The 17,034-nt window shown below is 47.1% G+C and overlaps 1 protein-coding gene across 1 annotated transcript in view; it reads right to left on the reverse strand.

The window, feature by feature from the left end:
* The window catches only part of KANK4 (KN motif and ankyrin repeat domains 4), an 89,555-nt gene that overhangs the window by 42,312 nt on the left and 30,209 nt on the right, over nt 1–17,034 (reverse strand). The window contains exon 2 of the mRNA XM_003921487.4: nt 3,293–3,379. Coding sequence (XP_003921536.1) covers nt 3,293–3,308 — 16 coding nt within the window. The 5' untranslated portion in view covers nt 3,309–3,379. The remainder of the gene's footprint in view (nt 1–3,292; nt 3,380–17,034) is intronic.

Raw genomic sequence — 17,034 nt, forward strand, 5'->3', positions numbered from 1 at the left:
GCCAAACAGAGAAGAGATATTTATCTAAAGTTAAGTAGAGAGCAGATTTATGACCAAGAAAAGAGCTCTCCTAAAGGAGAGGCTGCATTATTTATCTGCTTATTGCCTCAATTCACTAGAAATGCACCGATTTGCCCAATGGCCTCTGGGCGCAGGTCCAGAGCACAAATACAATCATAACCTCAAATAAGAAACAGCAGATTCAAAGGCAGAATCTTCCACAGGGAGAGGAGGGAAAGTGAGGCTGAGCAGCCACAAAGGATGACAGGTTTAATAGCAAGTTTAATAGAATAGGTGCTTTCCCAAGCTAGTGCGCGCGCGCACACACACACACACAAAGACACACACACACACACGGTGATCCATCATGCTGCCCTGCCTGCCCCCTGCCACTCTGCATTCCTTCTCCTTCTCCTAGCACAAGAGGAATGCTGGGCTTTGATGAGGGAGTTGGAACTGATTCGCTGAGAGACCACGCTCACATGCAGCTCTGCTCCTATCATCCTACCTGGTGACAGGTATGAGGGAGCTCAGAATTCCAGGCATTGGGCCAGGGTGAGAATCAGTTGGGAGGACCTGTCTCTGTTTAAAATGAAATTCAGATCAAATAACCCAACACATGGCCAAACCGGCTGCATTTGTATCCTGGCTATCACCTCCTACTTGGGTGATTCTGGGTGAATTGTTTCATTTCCCTCTGCCTCAACTTCTCCATTTGTAAAGTGGAGATAATAACACCTAACTTACAGAGTTGTCATTATCAGCACGAATGCACTGGAGAACACAGCCCCGAGCAGGCACTCAATGAAGGACCCTAGTGGCAAGCGTGGGCTGGTTCCGAATGCGGCAGGGGAGGATTCACCGAGCACGTGCTGTCTCCTGTGTTAGAACTACAGCTCAAGAGGGAATGAGAGTCCAGGAAAATAGTTCTGGAGAAAGGGTGAAAATGAGTCTGGGAAGAAGAAAAAAGAAAGACAGAGGAGGCTCAGGACTACCTGGAATTCCCTACAGAGTCTTGCTTAAAAGTACACCAGATCACTAGACGCTTGTATAGGACCTACAAACACCGTTCCAAGAGTTACACACAGACAGGAGAAAGGGGGCCTTGAAGGGGATAAAGTAACGAAGGAGAATCACGGTAATTATCTGAAGGGACAAGCGAAGTCAAGCAGATGTGTGAACCAACAAGAGTCATTTAAAGTGAGAAAGAGAAGTTCAAAAGCCTATATTCAGTCTCTGAAGTAAAGGGAAAAACAGAAACTGGAGAGAAAGTGGCTGAAAATAAAGCCGGAAAGAAGGCAAGTGAAATGAAACTCTTCCAAAGGCCAAGACAGGGAGGGAAGCCTTCACCTCTGGGAAAGCTTGTCCCTGTTCTAGAAGATCCACGTGGCTGAAAGGAAGGAGCCTTTCTTGAGCTCATATGGGCGATCACGTGGACAGCAGTCCTCCGCAGGGAGCTGAGCAGGGACTGAGAGGCAGCTGGGGTGACGGGCCCCCAGGGCATTGAGGGGATGAGCGGGTATTCTGTGGGACCACTGCCAGGGATGCACTGAAAAGGCAGCTCTCTGGGGAGACAGGCGACTATTGAAATATACGGGAACTGCATTTGGAAGAAGAGAAGAGGCAGGGCGAGAGCTGACATCGGGTCCCTAAGTCCTGTGCTGGTGAAGGGCCGTGTGATTCAAGGGGAATTAGAGCCTCTCTGCTTCCTGATATTTGGTGATCTAGAAAAAACATTTCATGGCCAGGCACAGTGGCTCACGCCTGTAATCCCAGCACTTCGGGAGGCTGAGGCGGGTAGATCACAAGGTCAGGAGTTTGAGACCAGCTTGACCAATATGGTGAAACCCCATCTCTACTGAAAATACAAAAATTAAGCGGGTGCGGTGGTGGGCACCTGTAGTCCAAGATACTTAGGAGGCTGAGGCAGGAGAATTGCTTGAACCTGGGAGGCAGAGGTTGCAGTGAGCCAAGATCGTGCCACTGCACTCCAGCCTGGCGCGACAATAGAGTGAGACTCCAATTCAAAACAAAAAAAGAAAAAAACATTTCATTAGAAGTCAGGAGATTGGGGTCTAGACTCTGGCCTTCAGCAAGTTTCCTGGAGACAGGAAGAGGGGAACATTCAGACATTCATTGTGCTAGGTAGTTGTTAGTCAATTACTTTCCATGCATTATGTCATTTAGTTCTTTCTTTTTTTTTTTTTTTTTTGAGATGGAATCTTGCTCTATTGTCCAGGCTGGAGTGCAGTGGTGCGCTCTTGGCTCACTGCAAACTCCACCTCCCAGGTTCAAGTGATACCCCTACCTTAGTCTCCCGAGTATCTGGGACTACAGGCATGCGCCACCACCCTGGATAATTTTTATATTTTTAGTAGAGACGGGGTTTCACTATATTGGCCAGGCTGGTCTTGAACTCCTGACCTTGTGATCTGCCCGCCTCAACCTCCCAAAGTGCTGAGATTATAGGCATGAGCCACTGCGCCCAGCCTATGTCATCTAGTTCTTTACCAACCCTATGGAATAGTATTAATACCTGTTTATAGATAAGGTGTGGTCAACTGTTCGCAAAGATAGCCACAGTAATATCTGACCCTTGGGTACTCCCTTACTGCACTGATGCTAGATGTGGTCTTATGACTTATGTTGGCCACTGAGTCAACAGCAATGTGACATATGCAGAGACTGGAACATTATCTGCACCTTGGAGTCAGTCTGTTCTTGTGTTGTGCTTGAACTCTTCTGCCAACATGTGAACAAGCCCCACTCAACCTCCTGGATGATGAGTGTCACATGGCCAAGTCATTACTGACACCCCAAGTATGTGAATGTGACCATTGTAAGCCGTCCAGGCCCAGCCAAGTAACCCGGAAGCCCATGGACATATGAATGAACCCAGAAAAGATCAGCCACACCAGCCTAGACCAGAATAATGGCCCTGCTAACCCACACAATCTTCTGAGAAATAATTAATGTCTTTAAGTCACTAAATTGTAGGGCTGTTTGTTACACAGTGAAGCTAACTGATACATGGGAGGATTGAGGATCAAAGACATTAAATGACTTGTAGAATCACTTAGTATGAATGGAGGCTCTTTCACCATATTGTGTTTCTTTCCTTGCCTAGAGGATATATGAAATCTGAAATACATGCTTTGAGCCTACCAGCACTGCCTGTTTCGGGGACATCTCCTGCAGGCCTTTCCTAGGCTATTTCCAGGATTTATGGCAACAATTCTTTCCCAGCCCAAGTGCTTATCTTAAACCAGGCCCTACAAAGCAGCCTGCCTACCATCTGTCTTCTCCATCTTTGGAGCGCTGACCCTCAGTGTCTCAGGTACTCTTCATCCGATGAGTCTGTAAAACTTGTTGGAGAGTTCTGAAAGAAAGGAGGGTATAGAAGTGGTAAGCCTCATTAGAGTTCAAATAAGTACTGGGGAAACACAGCACTAAAGAAAGTATCACTCATTCCTGCCTTTCTCCCAGGGTGCCCATGAGCCCACAGCCCTTCCAAGGAGGAAGATTAAAAACCTGCACACATTTCTAGAGCCCAATGCTGAGTGTTTCTTCATGGAATATTAGCAATAGTTGACACGAAAGGAAGTATTTGGTCCAGTCGTCTCACTTGGTAGATGAGGAAACTGAGGCTGGGGAGTTCATTGCTCTTAGGTCTCTCAGAATATTCGTGAAGGTGCTAGTATCAGACCCAGGCTTCTGATACCAGGACAGGGCTCTTTCTATAATCTCAAGAGTTGAAATCTACCTATCTGCCTCCTGGGAAGAGACTTATAGTCCATTTTGTGAAAAAGCTGGAATCAGGGTACCTGTAAATGATACGTGACATGTCAATCAGACAGAAGACAGAGACGAGATAACTGCAAGTACTGACAGGGAGCTGATACTTCGAGGTGATTTCTAACCATGGGCGGAACATGCGGAAGTTCAACCTGGGTGGCCCGAAGACATGGGTAACTATTCTAGCAGACTATTGCCCTGGCTCTGAAGTAGTGTGCCTCGAGGTTTGACCATAAATTCTCCCCAAAGTTTTAATCCATCCCCAGGAATCTTTCTTCAAATGGTAAACATCCTAGCTCCTGCCTCCATCACAGTAAATCACCCAGGAAATTGGCTTTTTATGATGGGAATGCCACACACATCAGAATAGTGAATTATCTGTGACACCGCCGCAGTGGAAGCTGGGTTGCTTTAGGAATCCCAATGTGCTTCACAACGATCTCCAGACCGGGAAAGTGAACCAGGGATGAGGGAAGAACTGGGAGAAACAGAGCGAAAGAAAAGGATGATGGGTGGCCCCCAGAAAACAAGGATGGAAACGGGGACAAACAAGTAACGAGAAGAGGACTGGAAAATGTGAGCCTGTCAAATAAGAGGGAAATGCCAAAGTTTGCCCACCAGGAAGTTCAGCATCACTTCTTCCTGCGAGTGCTGCTTCTGCCCATCCCCTCCAGCCCGTGTGCCAAGCAGCTGCCAGCGGGGCCTTGCCCTGTACAGGCGGATGGAGCCCCAAAGGGCAGGCATGTTTTCTAGAAGCAGAGACACTCCTTGCAGAAGGATTGGCACACTGAGTACCTTGTGTACCTCCGGGGCAGCAAGCAGTGCACTAGCACATTCTACGGGGCTGCCCTGGGGAAGCAAAGAGCTAGAGGAGTTAGAGACAAGCGAGCTGAGAGCGTAGATGGTCCTGCAGAGGCTAAGAGTGGCCGCCAAGGAGGCAGACAGCGGAGAGATGTGGAAGCTTCTAACCTGGGGTGAGGGAGGCTGGCCTTTGTTACAAAGAGAACGCTCCCAGGCAGAGGACGCTGCTGCCTCTCTCGCCACCCCAGCTCTGCAGTCTGCAGCAGGCGATGCCGGCACACAGGAGGCAGCAGCAGGGGAAGCTTGCAGAAGAAAAGAGCGAAGTGGCAGACCCTAAGCTTGGACCTTCATCTCCACCATCGAAGCCTCTCCCGCTCCCGCTCCCCCTCCCTCTCACCCCTGTAACATTACTGAGCAACAGGCGTAGCTGGGAGTACAAGCATTCATGAATTATCTCATGCAATCTTCACGCAAAGTGGATTATTATTATTCCTGTTTTTCAGGGAGAGAGACTGAGGCTGAGAGAGTTGGCAGGGCTGCTCATGTCACATAAGCAAGTGTTGCAACAGGATTTGCCCCCGGGTCTAGCCAATTCCAAGCCTGGATTGGGAAGAAAAGTGATTTGCAAACCTTTGTCCACCCCGTAAGTCAGCCCGGTTCCCTGACACTGTGACCGATCCCTAGCTCCCCTTGTGAGGGGAAATGCTTCTGACTGGTGCTTCTCTGCCTCTCCCGCAGTATACACAGAAAGCCTCTGGGCTTAGAGGACAACTGCTCTCTTGCAAAACCTCCTGGGCCAAAGGAGAGCTCTGCTTCTCCAAGCCTGGACACCAAGCAACACAGCTCCTAACTACAGAGGAGGGGGCCACCAGAGGGTAAAGCTGGACTTTTGGCTACACAGATTCTCATTATCAGCCCAGGGTCTTCAATAGCACGCCCAGCCTTTGGTTAGAATTGGGAATTCAGCCCGTCCTGTATCGGATCACATGACTTTAAAGAATTATTCTGCACACATTAGGTCAAATTTCATTAAAGAGAACTCTGTAGAGACCTCTACGATTTCTCCTAGACTAGTTTGCACTAAAATTAATCATTTCAAGGCTATAGAAATGAAGTGGAGCTGACACCCCAACTCTCAAAGGAGAGGGCTCGTTAACTTTTCACTCTAAAGTGCTCATAATACAGGAAGGAAGGAGGGCTCTGTCATGTGCACAAGTCACCACTTCTAGCCCCAACCTCCGCCCTCAGCCTTCTCCACTTTCCTCCATGGTCCTAACAGCAGACATCGTGGAGCTTAGCTAAGAGTTTCCTTCCAGTGGGCAGATGCTCGATGTGGTTAGATTAGGTGAAAAAATAACTGCCACACCAACACATGCATGCTATCATGTTTGCTATACAACAGAATATGAAAATAGCGTTATGGGACATAGTTCCCTTTTAAAATGGAATTTTACAACTCTCTGGGGCATTTAAAGTTTTGGCATAAAGCCATTTCTTTTTTTTTAGATGGAGTCTCACTGTCACCCAGGCTGGGGTGCAATGGTGCAATCTCAGCTTATTGCAACCTCTACCTCCGGGTTCAAGCAATTTTCCTGCCTCAACCTCCCGAGTAGCTGGGATTACAGGCAAGCGCCACCATGCCCAGCTAATTTTGTATTTTTAGTAGAAATGGGGTTTCACCATGTTGGCCAGGCTAGTCTCGAGCTCTTGACCTCAGGTGATCCACCCGCCTCAGCCTCCCAAAGTGCTGGGATTACAGGAGTGAGCCACTATGCCCGACCATAAAGCCATTTCTTACCTGTTCTGTTAAGTTGTATCCCCAGTGTTCAGGACCTTTAAATACCTCGTGTTATCATGTTACTTTTCATTTGTTTTTGTTCTATGCCGGCGTGGTGGAGTTAGGGACCAACCTCTCTCCATAGCTCACCATATGCTAGATGTTTTGGGGCATACATAGCTGGCTTTCTCTCTAGCTCTTCTCCCCTACTAGTCTGTAAGCTCGTGAAGGTCAGAATTCTTGCAAGTCTCGTTCCCGTGTCACCCCCAACTCCCCGTGTCTAACTCATGGCAGACACTTAAGTCCATGGTTCTTAAATGAACAAAACAAAAGGAACAAGATTGTCTGTCTTCAAATAACACCCACAGAAAGAAATTAACATGAGCTAAGCACTTACACTGGCAATCGGCCACTGGGTATAATTTCTCATTTCACCCTCATACAAGCAATCCTAGGAAACGGGAGCATGTCCAAGTTACAAATGAGGAAATTAAGGCACAAAGAGTCCATGTGGCCCATCCAAAGTGACCCAGTTAATTAGGAGCAGGATAGCTTGTGTGACTCCATCATTCCCCTGTGCCTTTCCAAGCCTATGGGGCAGTGAGGAGGTGAGGACCAAGGCTGACCATTTAAAATCCAGCAAAGAAGTGGTCACTTGGCAGACAGTGATGATAGTTCACGTGCAACTCCCAGGCCAGGCTGGAAACGGCTCCAGCCGGGTCCACCCTCAGTACCCGGGAGCATGGGTTTCCCCAGGTCAGCTCCACTCCTGCAACATTTATTCACATTCTCTCCTCTCCACACTTACTCCTTTTATGATGCCATTTTCAAGCTCATTTCTAACCTCAAATCCAAATATAAAGAGACCTTCCCTTACTTCGTCTTGAAACAAACCTGGTCTGTACTTTTGTTCTCTTCAACCCTCTTTTTATTCTGCAATAATAAAAATGTGGTATTTCATCCCAGAGCAGGCTGCATGCCAAAATAAATAGCACCTTGGATTTCCTTGAAAAGACAGCTTGGCTCAAGTCTCAGCCTCATTGCCACGAGAATTCTTGGAGAATTCAACCTTACAAAGTCAAGTATTTAGCAAGGTAGTACACCAAACAACAACACTGCCAGTCCCTTGAAAGACAAAGCACTCTTTCCAAAAGAGGGAAAAAAAATCACCCGTACCTCGGACTGATCGTGCCAAGATGATGAGAGCTTCCTGTTTCCCCATCCCAGGACCCCAGCCTTTCGAGCATAAACATTCTCTGTGCTAAGAAGCAGGAGGCGTCTGACTGCTGCTTCTAAACATTGAGAGGGCCGAAGCTGGGACACCAGGGGAAGTGAGAAGTACTGAGAAAGATGCTGCTAACTGAGTTCTCCAGCGGGCTCACTTCTTGCCCACCGGAGAAACAAAGAGATAACTCCTGCTCAATAAACGACACATTAACACAATCTCACTAACTCCATTCCCACGTTTTTTGCAAGTGTCTGTCATTTTCACCTGCATTGCAGCAGCTGAATCTGGAGCTTCACGAAGAAAACAGTCGGGAGGAACGCTGTGCCCACATTACCTTCCCTGGCATCATTCCCCTGCACAGCCCACAGCAGGGAGGACTCGTCTCCTTCCCAGAAAGCCAGCTTTGGGCTGCAGGGCCGGAGCCCATCACTCTCGCGCCTTCAGCACAGCCGCGTCTGTTTCGCAGCTGTTAAAGGAGTTGGTCAGGTGATCCGTGACCTTGCTGGAAAAGCAAATACTGACTTCCTTTTTGCTCCCGGGAATAGGTGAGTGGGGTAAGAAAGGAATTCACTGCTCGATAAGCTAAGACTGGATCTTGTAGAAAGAGAAAGAACGCTCAAATCCTTCAACTGGAAAGTTAGTTCCCAGAGCTGCCATCGCTTCGGAGGAACACAGCTAAAGACAGCTGAACAACACACAATCTTCCTTCTTGACTCCTCCGAATCTGGCAGCTCATCTGAGCAGTTGTAATTAATTATGCTTTCCTCCTTCCTCCCTGCAGCTGATGCGGCTCATTAATGAATTTGTTCCTAATGAGGATGTAGCCTCCTTAGAGTTGAAACCCTTCAATCACTTTCATCCTGGCTCGGCTTTAGAAACATCCCTCCCTACCCCCTCCTGGGGACCCTGGACCACACGATGCCTCTGATCATTAAACAAACGGAAGTCTGTCGGGGCAGAACCGAGACAGAAACAATGACCAGTAAATTCCTGGGGCTGGACTGGCAGCTCCTCATTCCTGCTGCTCTACCAATCTGCTGCCCTAGGGCACCAAAACACACCCGATTCTGGCAGGAATGGAAAAGCAAGGAAGTACCTGCTGTGACGACCAAATTATTGTTCAGGGGATCCAACTCCAGGCAGGGTTTCTAACTGCAGCACAGATCAGAGACTCTGAGAGGCGGGGTGCAGGAGCCAGGGAGCAGGCCGCTGCCAGAGGAGCAAGGTTTCAGAGTGTCCCAGGCAGGCACAGTGGAGGGTCTCCCTCCAGCTCAAAGCTGCTGCAGTTCTTGGGAGCAGAGACAGGTGTGAAGTGCAGGCATCAGGCTCTAGGCTCTCCAAACCCTGCGCTATCCCCGGACCTGAAGGAGTGGGGCTGGTCCAGGAGGGGCCAGGAGGGCGTCTGGGCTCCTTTATGCAGGCTCAGCAAAAGAATTAGAGGAACGTTGTTCCTTCACCTTCCCGTGCTCTAACCAAGTGAGGCTACGGCTGGGAAAGGAAGCCTCACAGTAAGACACATCAGATGCAGCTCCGCCCTTCACTGACACTGACTGTCCGGATGTGCCTTCCAAGACCAGAGGCAGGTTCCTGTCTAACCTATGCTGAAACTGATGCTGGCGAAGAGTGTCACCCTGAAACGCTGCCTGCATCGAGCCTGGTACACTTGCAAAGCACTTTCCGTCCCGTGTCCCATTTATCCTTGCATCAACACTTGAAGCAGCCAGAACTAGTGTAAAGGTGAAGAAAATGAGAGACAGTCTACGTGATTTTCCTTGGGTCATCCGGGAGCAAAGAGTTCTGGGGTAAAGTTCTTCCCATTGTCCTGGATCAAGTTCCTTACTTTTTTGCGAAGATTCTAGAGACTCTTGCTCAGGATGGAGGTTAGGAGACTTTGTAAAGTACTCAGGATGACGTGGTGGTAGTCGAGTCTATGGAATACTAACATGGCTTTTCTCAACTGGTAAAAGTATTTTTCCAGTTAACTTGAGTACGGAGACCAATCGTCAGAGTAAAAAAGAATCCAAAGTATAACTTGAACTCTAAGGGTATAGAAAAATATACCGAGGAGCAAACTACTTCTCTGATACACTTCAAATGATCACTGACCGTCCCTTCTAAACTGGCTAGAGAATGGCTGGAGGCACACAGCATTCTCTAAGATGCAGACAAAAGAAAAACCCTCCATGTTACCAGGTCCGATGCCTTTCCAGCCACCTGCTCTTCTCCTATTTGGTCTATCTATGTGAGCAAGATAAGCACTCTCTTTCCCTCTCCTGGGATAAATTCTTCCTGATCTAGGACAGATAGGTGAGAGGTTTTCCTCCAGAGCCATGCCTTGCCTGCAAGAACCCACATTCTACCTGGAAAGCCATTACACGTTCTCTGCTCGTCCGGTTCCTCCGCTCAGACATCCCCAAGTGCAGTGACTATCTTTCCAGCTGCCACTGTCCCTGTCTGCCTGCTACTGCAGCGTGTGGCATATTCTACTTGCTGCTTCTGCATCTGTCTCCTGGCCAACATCACAGGCTAACTGCTCCATAAAGTGTGTAAACTTATCTATAATCCCTACAGCTCCAAATACAGATGACCTCTCCAGCCACTTCCTTACATGTCAAGGGAGCACTCTGCTATTCCCACGGCCACCGGGCCTCTTATCAGATTTAAAAACACTACAGAATGAGGGAAGGGAATATGGGTTGAGTATCTTTTATCCGAAATGCTTGAGACCAGAAGTTTTTTGGATTTCAAATTGTTCTGGATTTTGTAATATTTGCATATACATAATGAGATATCTTAGGAATGGGACCAAGTCTAAAAAGGAAATTTATCCACGTTTCATATATGCCATATCACACTGCCTCGAGGTAATTTTAAACATAATATGTGAAATAATTTTGTGCATGCAACAAAGTTTTGACTGCACTTTGACTGTGACCTGCCACAAGAGGTCAAGTGTGGAATTTCCCACCTATGGTGTCATGTTGGTGCTCAAAACATTTAAGATTTTGGAGCATTTTAGATTTTTGATTTTCAAATTAGTTCTATCTATAGTAGTCCCTGCAACAGTGCCACTAATACGCTTGACTCTAATGCCGGGCCAGAAGATACACACACACAGGATGCACCCATCCACACATCCACACACACGCACACGCACACAGGATGCACCCATACACACACACACACACACACGCACACACACACACAGGACACACCCATCCACACATACACACACATACACACACACATGCACACGCACACAGAACACACCCCCACACACACGCACACACACACAGGACGCACCCATCCACACATACATACACACATAGGGTGCACCCATCCACACATATACACACATACACACACATACACACACACATGCACACGCACACAGGACACACCCCCCACACACACGCACACACACACAGGACGCACCCATCCACACATACATACACACATAGGGTGCACCCATCCACACATATACACACATACACACACACACACACATGCACACGCACACAGGACACACCCCCCCACACACGCACACACACACAGGACGCACCCATCCACACATACATACACACATAGGGTGCACCCATCCACACATATACACACATACACACACACACACGATGCAGCCATCCACATACACACACACACACACACACACACACACAGGATGCACCCATCCACACATGCATGCACACACACATAGGATGCACCCATCCACACATACACGCACACACACACACATGATGCAGCCATCCACACATACACACACACACACACACACAGAGGACGCACCCATCCACACATACACACACACATACACACACACACATGCACACACACAGGACGCACCTATCCACACATACACACACACACATACACACACACACGATGCAGCCATCCACACCACACACACACACACACACACACACACACACACACACATCCGCACATCCACACACCCTCATCACATTCCCTTGACTTCTCCAGACCTCCTCCTTCTGGGGAAAGGTTTGGATGTTTTGTCCCCTCTAAAATCTCATGTTGAAATGTGACCTCCAATGTTGGAAGTGGGCCTAGTGGGAGATGTCTGGGTCGAGAGGCTGGATCCTTTTTTTTCTGAGATAAAGTTGCCCAGGCTGCAGTGCAGGGGCACGATCTTGGCTCACTGTAACCTCCACCTCTCAGGTTCAAGTGATTCTCCTGCCTCAGCCTCCTGAGTAGCAGTGACTACAGGCATGCCTGGCTACTTTTTGCATTTTTAATAGAAACAGGGTTTCGCCATGTTGGCCAGGCTGGTCTTGAACTCCTGACCGCAGGTGATCTGCAGGTGGATCTTTCATGAATGGCTTGGTGTCCTCCCCAAAGTAATGAGTTCTCACTCTCTTAGTTCACACAAGAGCTGGTTGAGCTGGTTAAAGGAGCAGGTGTGGCTCCCTCTTTCTCTTGCTCCCTCTGTCATCATATCACACATCTTTTCCTTGGCTGCTTTCTACCGTGATTGGAAGTTTCCTGAGACCTCACCAGAAGCAGATGCCAGCACCATGCTTCCTGTACAGCCTGTGGAACTGTGAGCCAAAACAAACCTCTTATCTTCATAAATTACCTGTCTCAGATATTTCTTTATAACAACGCAGAATGAACTAACACAGGTTCAGTTCTTGGGCTCAGCATGAGGTGCTGGGATAGGCACTGTGCTCACTGTCTATGTCTCTCAGAGGAGAAGAAATTCTTCTGCCTTGATAACTTACAAGGATACTCATTTGAACTCCTGGTCAAACAGGGAGGAGAGCAGAACAGGGAAGGTTATCCTCTGTTTTCCAAATGAGGAAATAGTCTGTTCTCAAGGTTACAGAGAAAAAAGAAAAAGAAAAAGAAAATAAAAAAGGGCAAAACCTCAACTCAAACCCATATAGTCTGTTTCCCAGTCCAATACTCTTTCTGCTAAACCACACGCCCTGAACCAGGCATGGAGGCAAATCCAGAGGACACACAAATAGCAGGACACAAGCTTCAGTGCTGGTGCTGTCCAGGCACAAGGTGGCCTCATCTTGAGGGAAGGTCTTCAAGAGAAGTCACAGCCACTTTCTCTAGAGGAATCTGTGCTCTTTTGGGGCGGAATTCTCCCATGGTTTTGCCATGTCCGGGATACCAGCATCCCCCATCCCTATGCCTCATTAAGACGTACGTCTTAAGACGAGCAGCCAGCTTTATGCTCCTACCAAGCCCACAGGCCATCTCCTAAACCAAACACATTTGTCCGCAAGAACTTTCCTGACAAGAATCACAGGACTGGAGGGAGGTCTGGCTCCTTTTGCAGTTTAGAAACGCTCAGCTTCTGTGGTCCAGGCCCCCTTCAGCCCCATGATGGAAAAAAGATGAACTGTCCAAGTCCAGCAAGCTGGGGACTAGGCCAGAGGGGGAAAGAGGCTCAGCTCTCCGAAGAATGTGCCTTTAATTCAAGCAATCCCTTGGCTTTTGCACTTTACTCAGAAGGGTTAGCGCTTTGGTGGGCTGTGTGACTGCACAGGGCTGAGAAGGGCACGCTCGTTAAATATTCACACACTCGACTGGAGCGTCTCTGAGCAGACTGGTCACAGTCACCGTCATCCCCACAGAATGCAACTTAAATAGGCAGAGAAAGAAATCATGCATGTGAGACCTGTGGGTGCAGCCATCCTGGAGGGAAACCAGCTATTCTAAAGATTGACTCTATAAAGCAGATGTAATTTTCTGAGGGAAGAAACTGGGCCAGTTGTAGGGATAGGGGAGGCTGCACTAACTAGTGGAAAATGCTCCTCGGAGGGAAAAACAACATCAGACTTGCAGGGATAAAGACCTCCACTCCGCACCTCTTTCTTCATTTAGATGCTTCCAAAATACTCTTAGTCCTTGACTTAAACATACCATAAAATCAAACTGCCAACTGCCAAACGAGGAAGGGGCACGGGCAGGCAGTTCGTCAAAGAAGAAACACAAATGGTTAATGTTTGAGAAATGCATAACGTCACAAATTAATAATAAAAAAGGTGTCAGTTCAGTCTTGACGTGCCATACCCTGCAATGAGCCAGGCGCTCTGGTCCAACCCAAACAGCATGCTATTCCCAAAAAGACTCCGCCAAGCTTGTCCGACCTGCCTTATTTTGTTGTTGTTGTTCTGTTTTGTTTTAGGCTTTTAGCACCGGAAGCCATGGGTTTCAGTCTCTGTCTCTAGTGATAAGCGGAAAAGAGGGATGAGGAAAGGGCTTTACTGACATAACCAGAAACAGAATCTGAGAACTCGTGCCTGCGTTCTCTCCCTTGGACACCCCCTGCGTACTGTTACTTCTGTTGTCCAAGGTCAAGAGGCATCGAGACCATCAGAGCCAAGATTAGAATCCGTGTTTTTCGATGTTAATAGGTTGCTCTTAACCATGGTACAGCAGACTCTCTTACGAGTTAGAAAAATATATATATATATTTTAAAGAAAGATCATCCTCCGCGTTGATGAGGAGAGGACACACCCTCCCCAGAAGATCACAGCAGAGTGGGGGCAGCTGCAGCCAAGAGAGGAGCTGCAGGCTGTGGCAATGCCTCCAAGCATACCACGAGGATCTCCCAGCACTCCGCCTGTGTGTCTAATGGCATTATCTAGTTTGTACATGTGCACAGGGAAATTCAAAATCAAACACAGCAAATACAATGGTGAAGAGAGAAGAAGACAAAAAAAAGGTCATAGTCACATGTGATTTCTTTCCTTGGTGGTCTAAGAATCATCACTACGTTTTTGTGTGTGTGTGTGTGTGTTTTTTTTTTTTTTTGAGACAGAGTTTCGCTCTTGTTGCCCAGGCCGGAGTGCAGTGGTGTGATCTCGGCTCACTGCCACCTCCACCTCCCAGGTTCAAGCGATTCTCCTGCCTCAGCCTCCCAAGTAGCTGGGATTACAGGCATTCGCCACCATACCCAGCTAATTTTGTGTTTTTAGTAGAGACAGGGTTACTCCATGTTGGTCAGGCTGGTCTCGAACTCCTGACCTCAGATGATCCACTTGCCTTGGCCTCCCAAAGTGGGGCGTGAGCTACTGTGCCCGGCCTGGAATCATCATTATTACAATGTATTCTTAGAAAATAAGAAATAAATTATTTGGAGGGAAAGAGATGGGAAGTCAACATAATTCTGCCTCCTGGCTACAGCAATTTTCATGTTCACCTATTTTGTATATTTAACAGAATCAAAGGGCAAATTCTACAGTGGACTTACGGCCTGGGCTCCAAGTCAAGTAGTAGCTGAACTCCCAGCCCTGCCACTGACTGGCTGTGGAACCTTGCTCAAATTCCTGTACCTCCCTGTGCCTCAGTTGCCTTGCTTGTAAAATAGGACTAGTAGTATTTCCTATAAGTCAGGAAGATGAAATAAGATAACAATACATGCAAACCACTTAGAACAGAGTCCGGCATATAGTCCTGGTCAATGAGTAAATGCATTCTTTTTTTAAATATAATAGTAGAAATTCAATTACGAATCCAATTTTGTATTCAAAATTCTATTAGACAACCATTTTTAAAAGTATTGTTTGACTTGCTTTGTAATGATTTACTATAAATGGCTATATAAACCTCCATTGACTTGCACCTTATTTTCCAAACCCCTTCCTACAGGGGGTCATGCCACCTCCTGTTGAATTCTCCCTTTAATGCTACCACATCAGCCAGCCTGGCAGGCGGTCCTCACGCCGGTCTCGAGGGAAGACCCCATTTCCAGGTGGCTGGATCTCAGCTTCAAGGGCTTTGAGGTAAGACGGGCCAGGTTCAGATCCTGGCTGCATGACCCTGGGCAAATGTCCTTATTCAAAAAGAGCACAGTTCAGTACTCTGTGTCAAGACCGCAGGGGACAAGGTGCTTACGCTGGTGCCCAGGATCTAATAAACACTCAATGTATTTGGCTACGGTTACTTTTTAAAACCCACAATGTGAAGCAAGGAAAGAGCAAGCATCATGTTTGTTTTCTTTCTCACCCCATTTTTAACACTTAGCATGATGGGAACTCAATAAAAATGTGTTGAGTCAACAAATAAATAAATGGAGGGATGGATGGGTAAATGGATCAGCGACTGTTAGAGCTGGAAAGGATTTTTTAAACAGCTTTATTGAAATATAATCTACATACCATATAATTTATCCATATAAATTGTACAATCCAATAGTTGCAGTATATTTAGAGTTGCGCAAACATCACCACGATCTAATTTTTAAAATTGCGGTAAAATATACAGGGCACAATATTTATTATTTTAACCACTGAATGTACAATTTAGTGACATTAAATGCATTCACAGTGTTGTGTAACCATCATCATCATCACTATTTATTTTATTTATTTATTTTTTTGAGATAGAGTCTCACTCTGTCACCCAGGCTGGAGTACAATGGCACGATCTCAGTTCACTGCAACCTCTACCTCCCAGGTTCAAGCAATTCTCATGCCTCAGCCTCCTGAGTGGCAGAGATTACAGGTGTGTGCCACCATGCCTGGCTAATTTTTTTTATATTGAGTAGAGACGGGGTTTCACCATGTTGTCCAGGCTGGTCTCAAACTCCTGTCCTCAGGTGATACTCCCACCTCAGCCTCCCAAAGTGCTGGGATTACAGGTGTGAGCCACTGCAACAGGCCAGTCATCACTATCTAGACCCAAAACTTTTTCATTATCTCCAACCTGAACTCTGTACCCATTAAAGAATAACTCCCCATTCCCTCCTTCCCCCAGCACCTGCAAACTTCTTTTGTACTTTCTATGTCTATGAACCTGCCTATTTTAGATACCTGATATAAGCGGAACCATCTAATATTTGTTCTTCGGGTCTGGCTTATTTCACTTAGCATATTTCCAAGATGCATTCAAGTTGCAATACATATCAAAATTTGCTCCATTTTCAAGGCTGAATAATATTCCATTGTCTGTAGATGCCACATTTTTTTTTTTTGTTTTTTTTGTTTTTTTTTTTTTTTAGACGGAGTTTCACTCTTGTTACCCAGGCTGGAGTGCAATGGCACGATCTTGGCTCACCACAACCTCCGCCTCCTGGGTTCAAGCAATTCTCCTGTCTCAGCCTCCTGAGTAGCTGGGATTACAGGCACACACCACCATGCCCAGCTAATTTTTTGTATTTTTAGTAGAGACGGGGTTTCGCCATGTTGACCAGGATGGTCTCGATCTCTTGACCTCGTGATCCACCCGCCTCTGCCTCCCAAAGTGCTGGGATTACAGGCTTGAGCCACCGCACCCGGCCCACATTTTGTTTATCCATTCATCTGTGATGGGCACATGCTTGCTTCCACCTTCTGCCTATTGCAAATAATGCTACAGTGGGTCTTGGTGTATCAGTATCTATTCTAGTCCCTGCTCTCAATTCTTTTGGATATATACCTAGGAGTGGAATTGCTG

Source organism: Saimiri boliviensis, chromosome 11, assembly GCF_048565385.1.
Source record: "Saimiri boliviensis isolate mSaiBol1 chromosome 11, mSaiBol1.pri, whole genome shotgun sequence".
NCBI lineage: Eukaryota > Metazoa > Chordata > Mammalia > Primates > Cebidae > Saimiri > Saimiri boliviensis.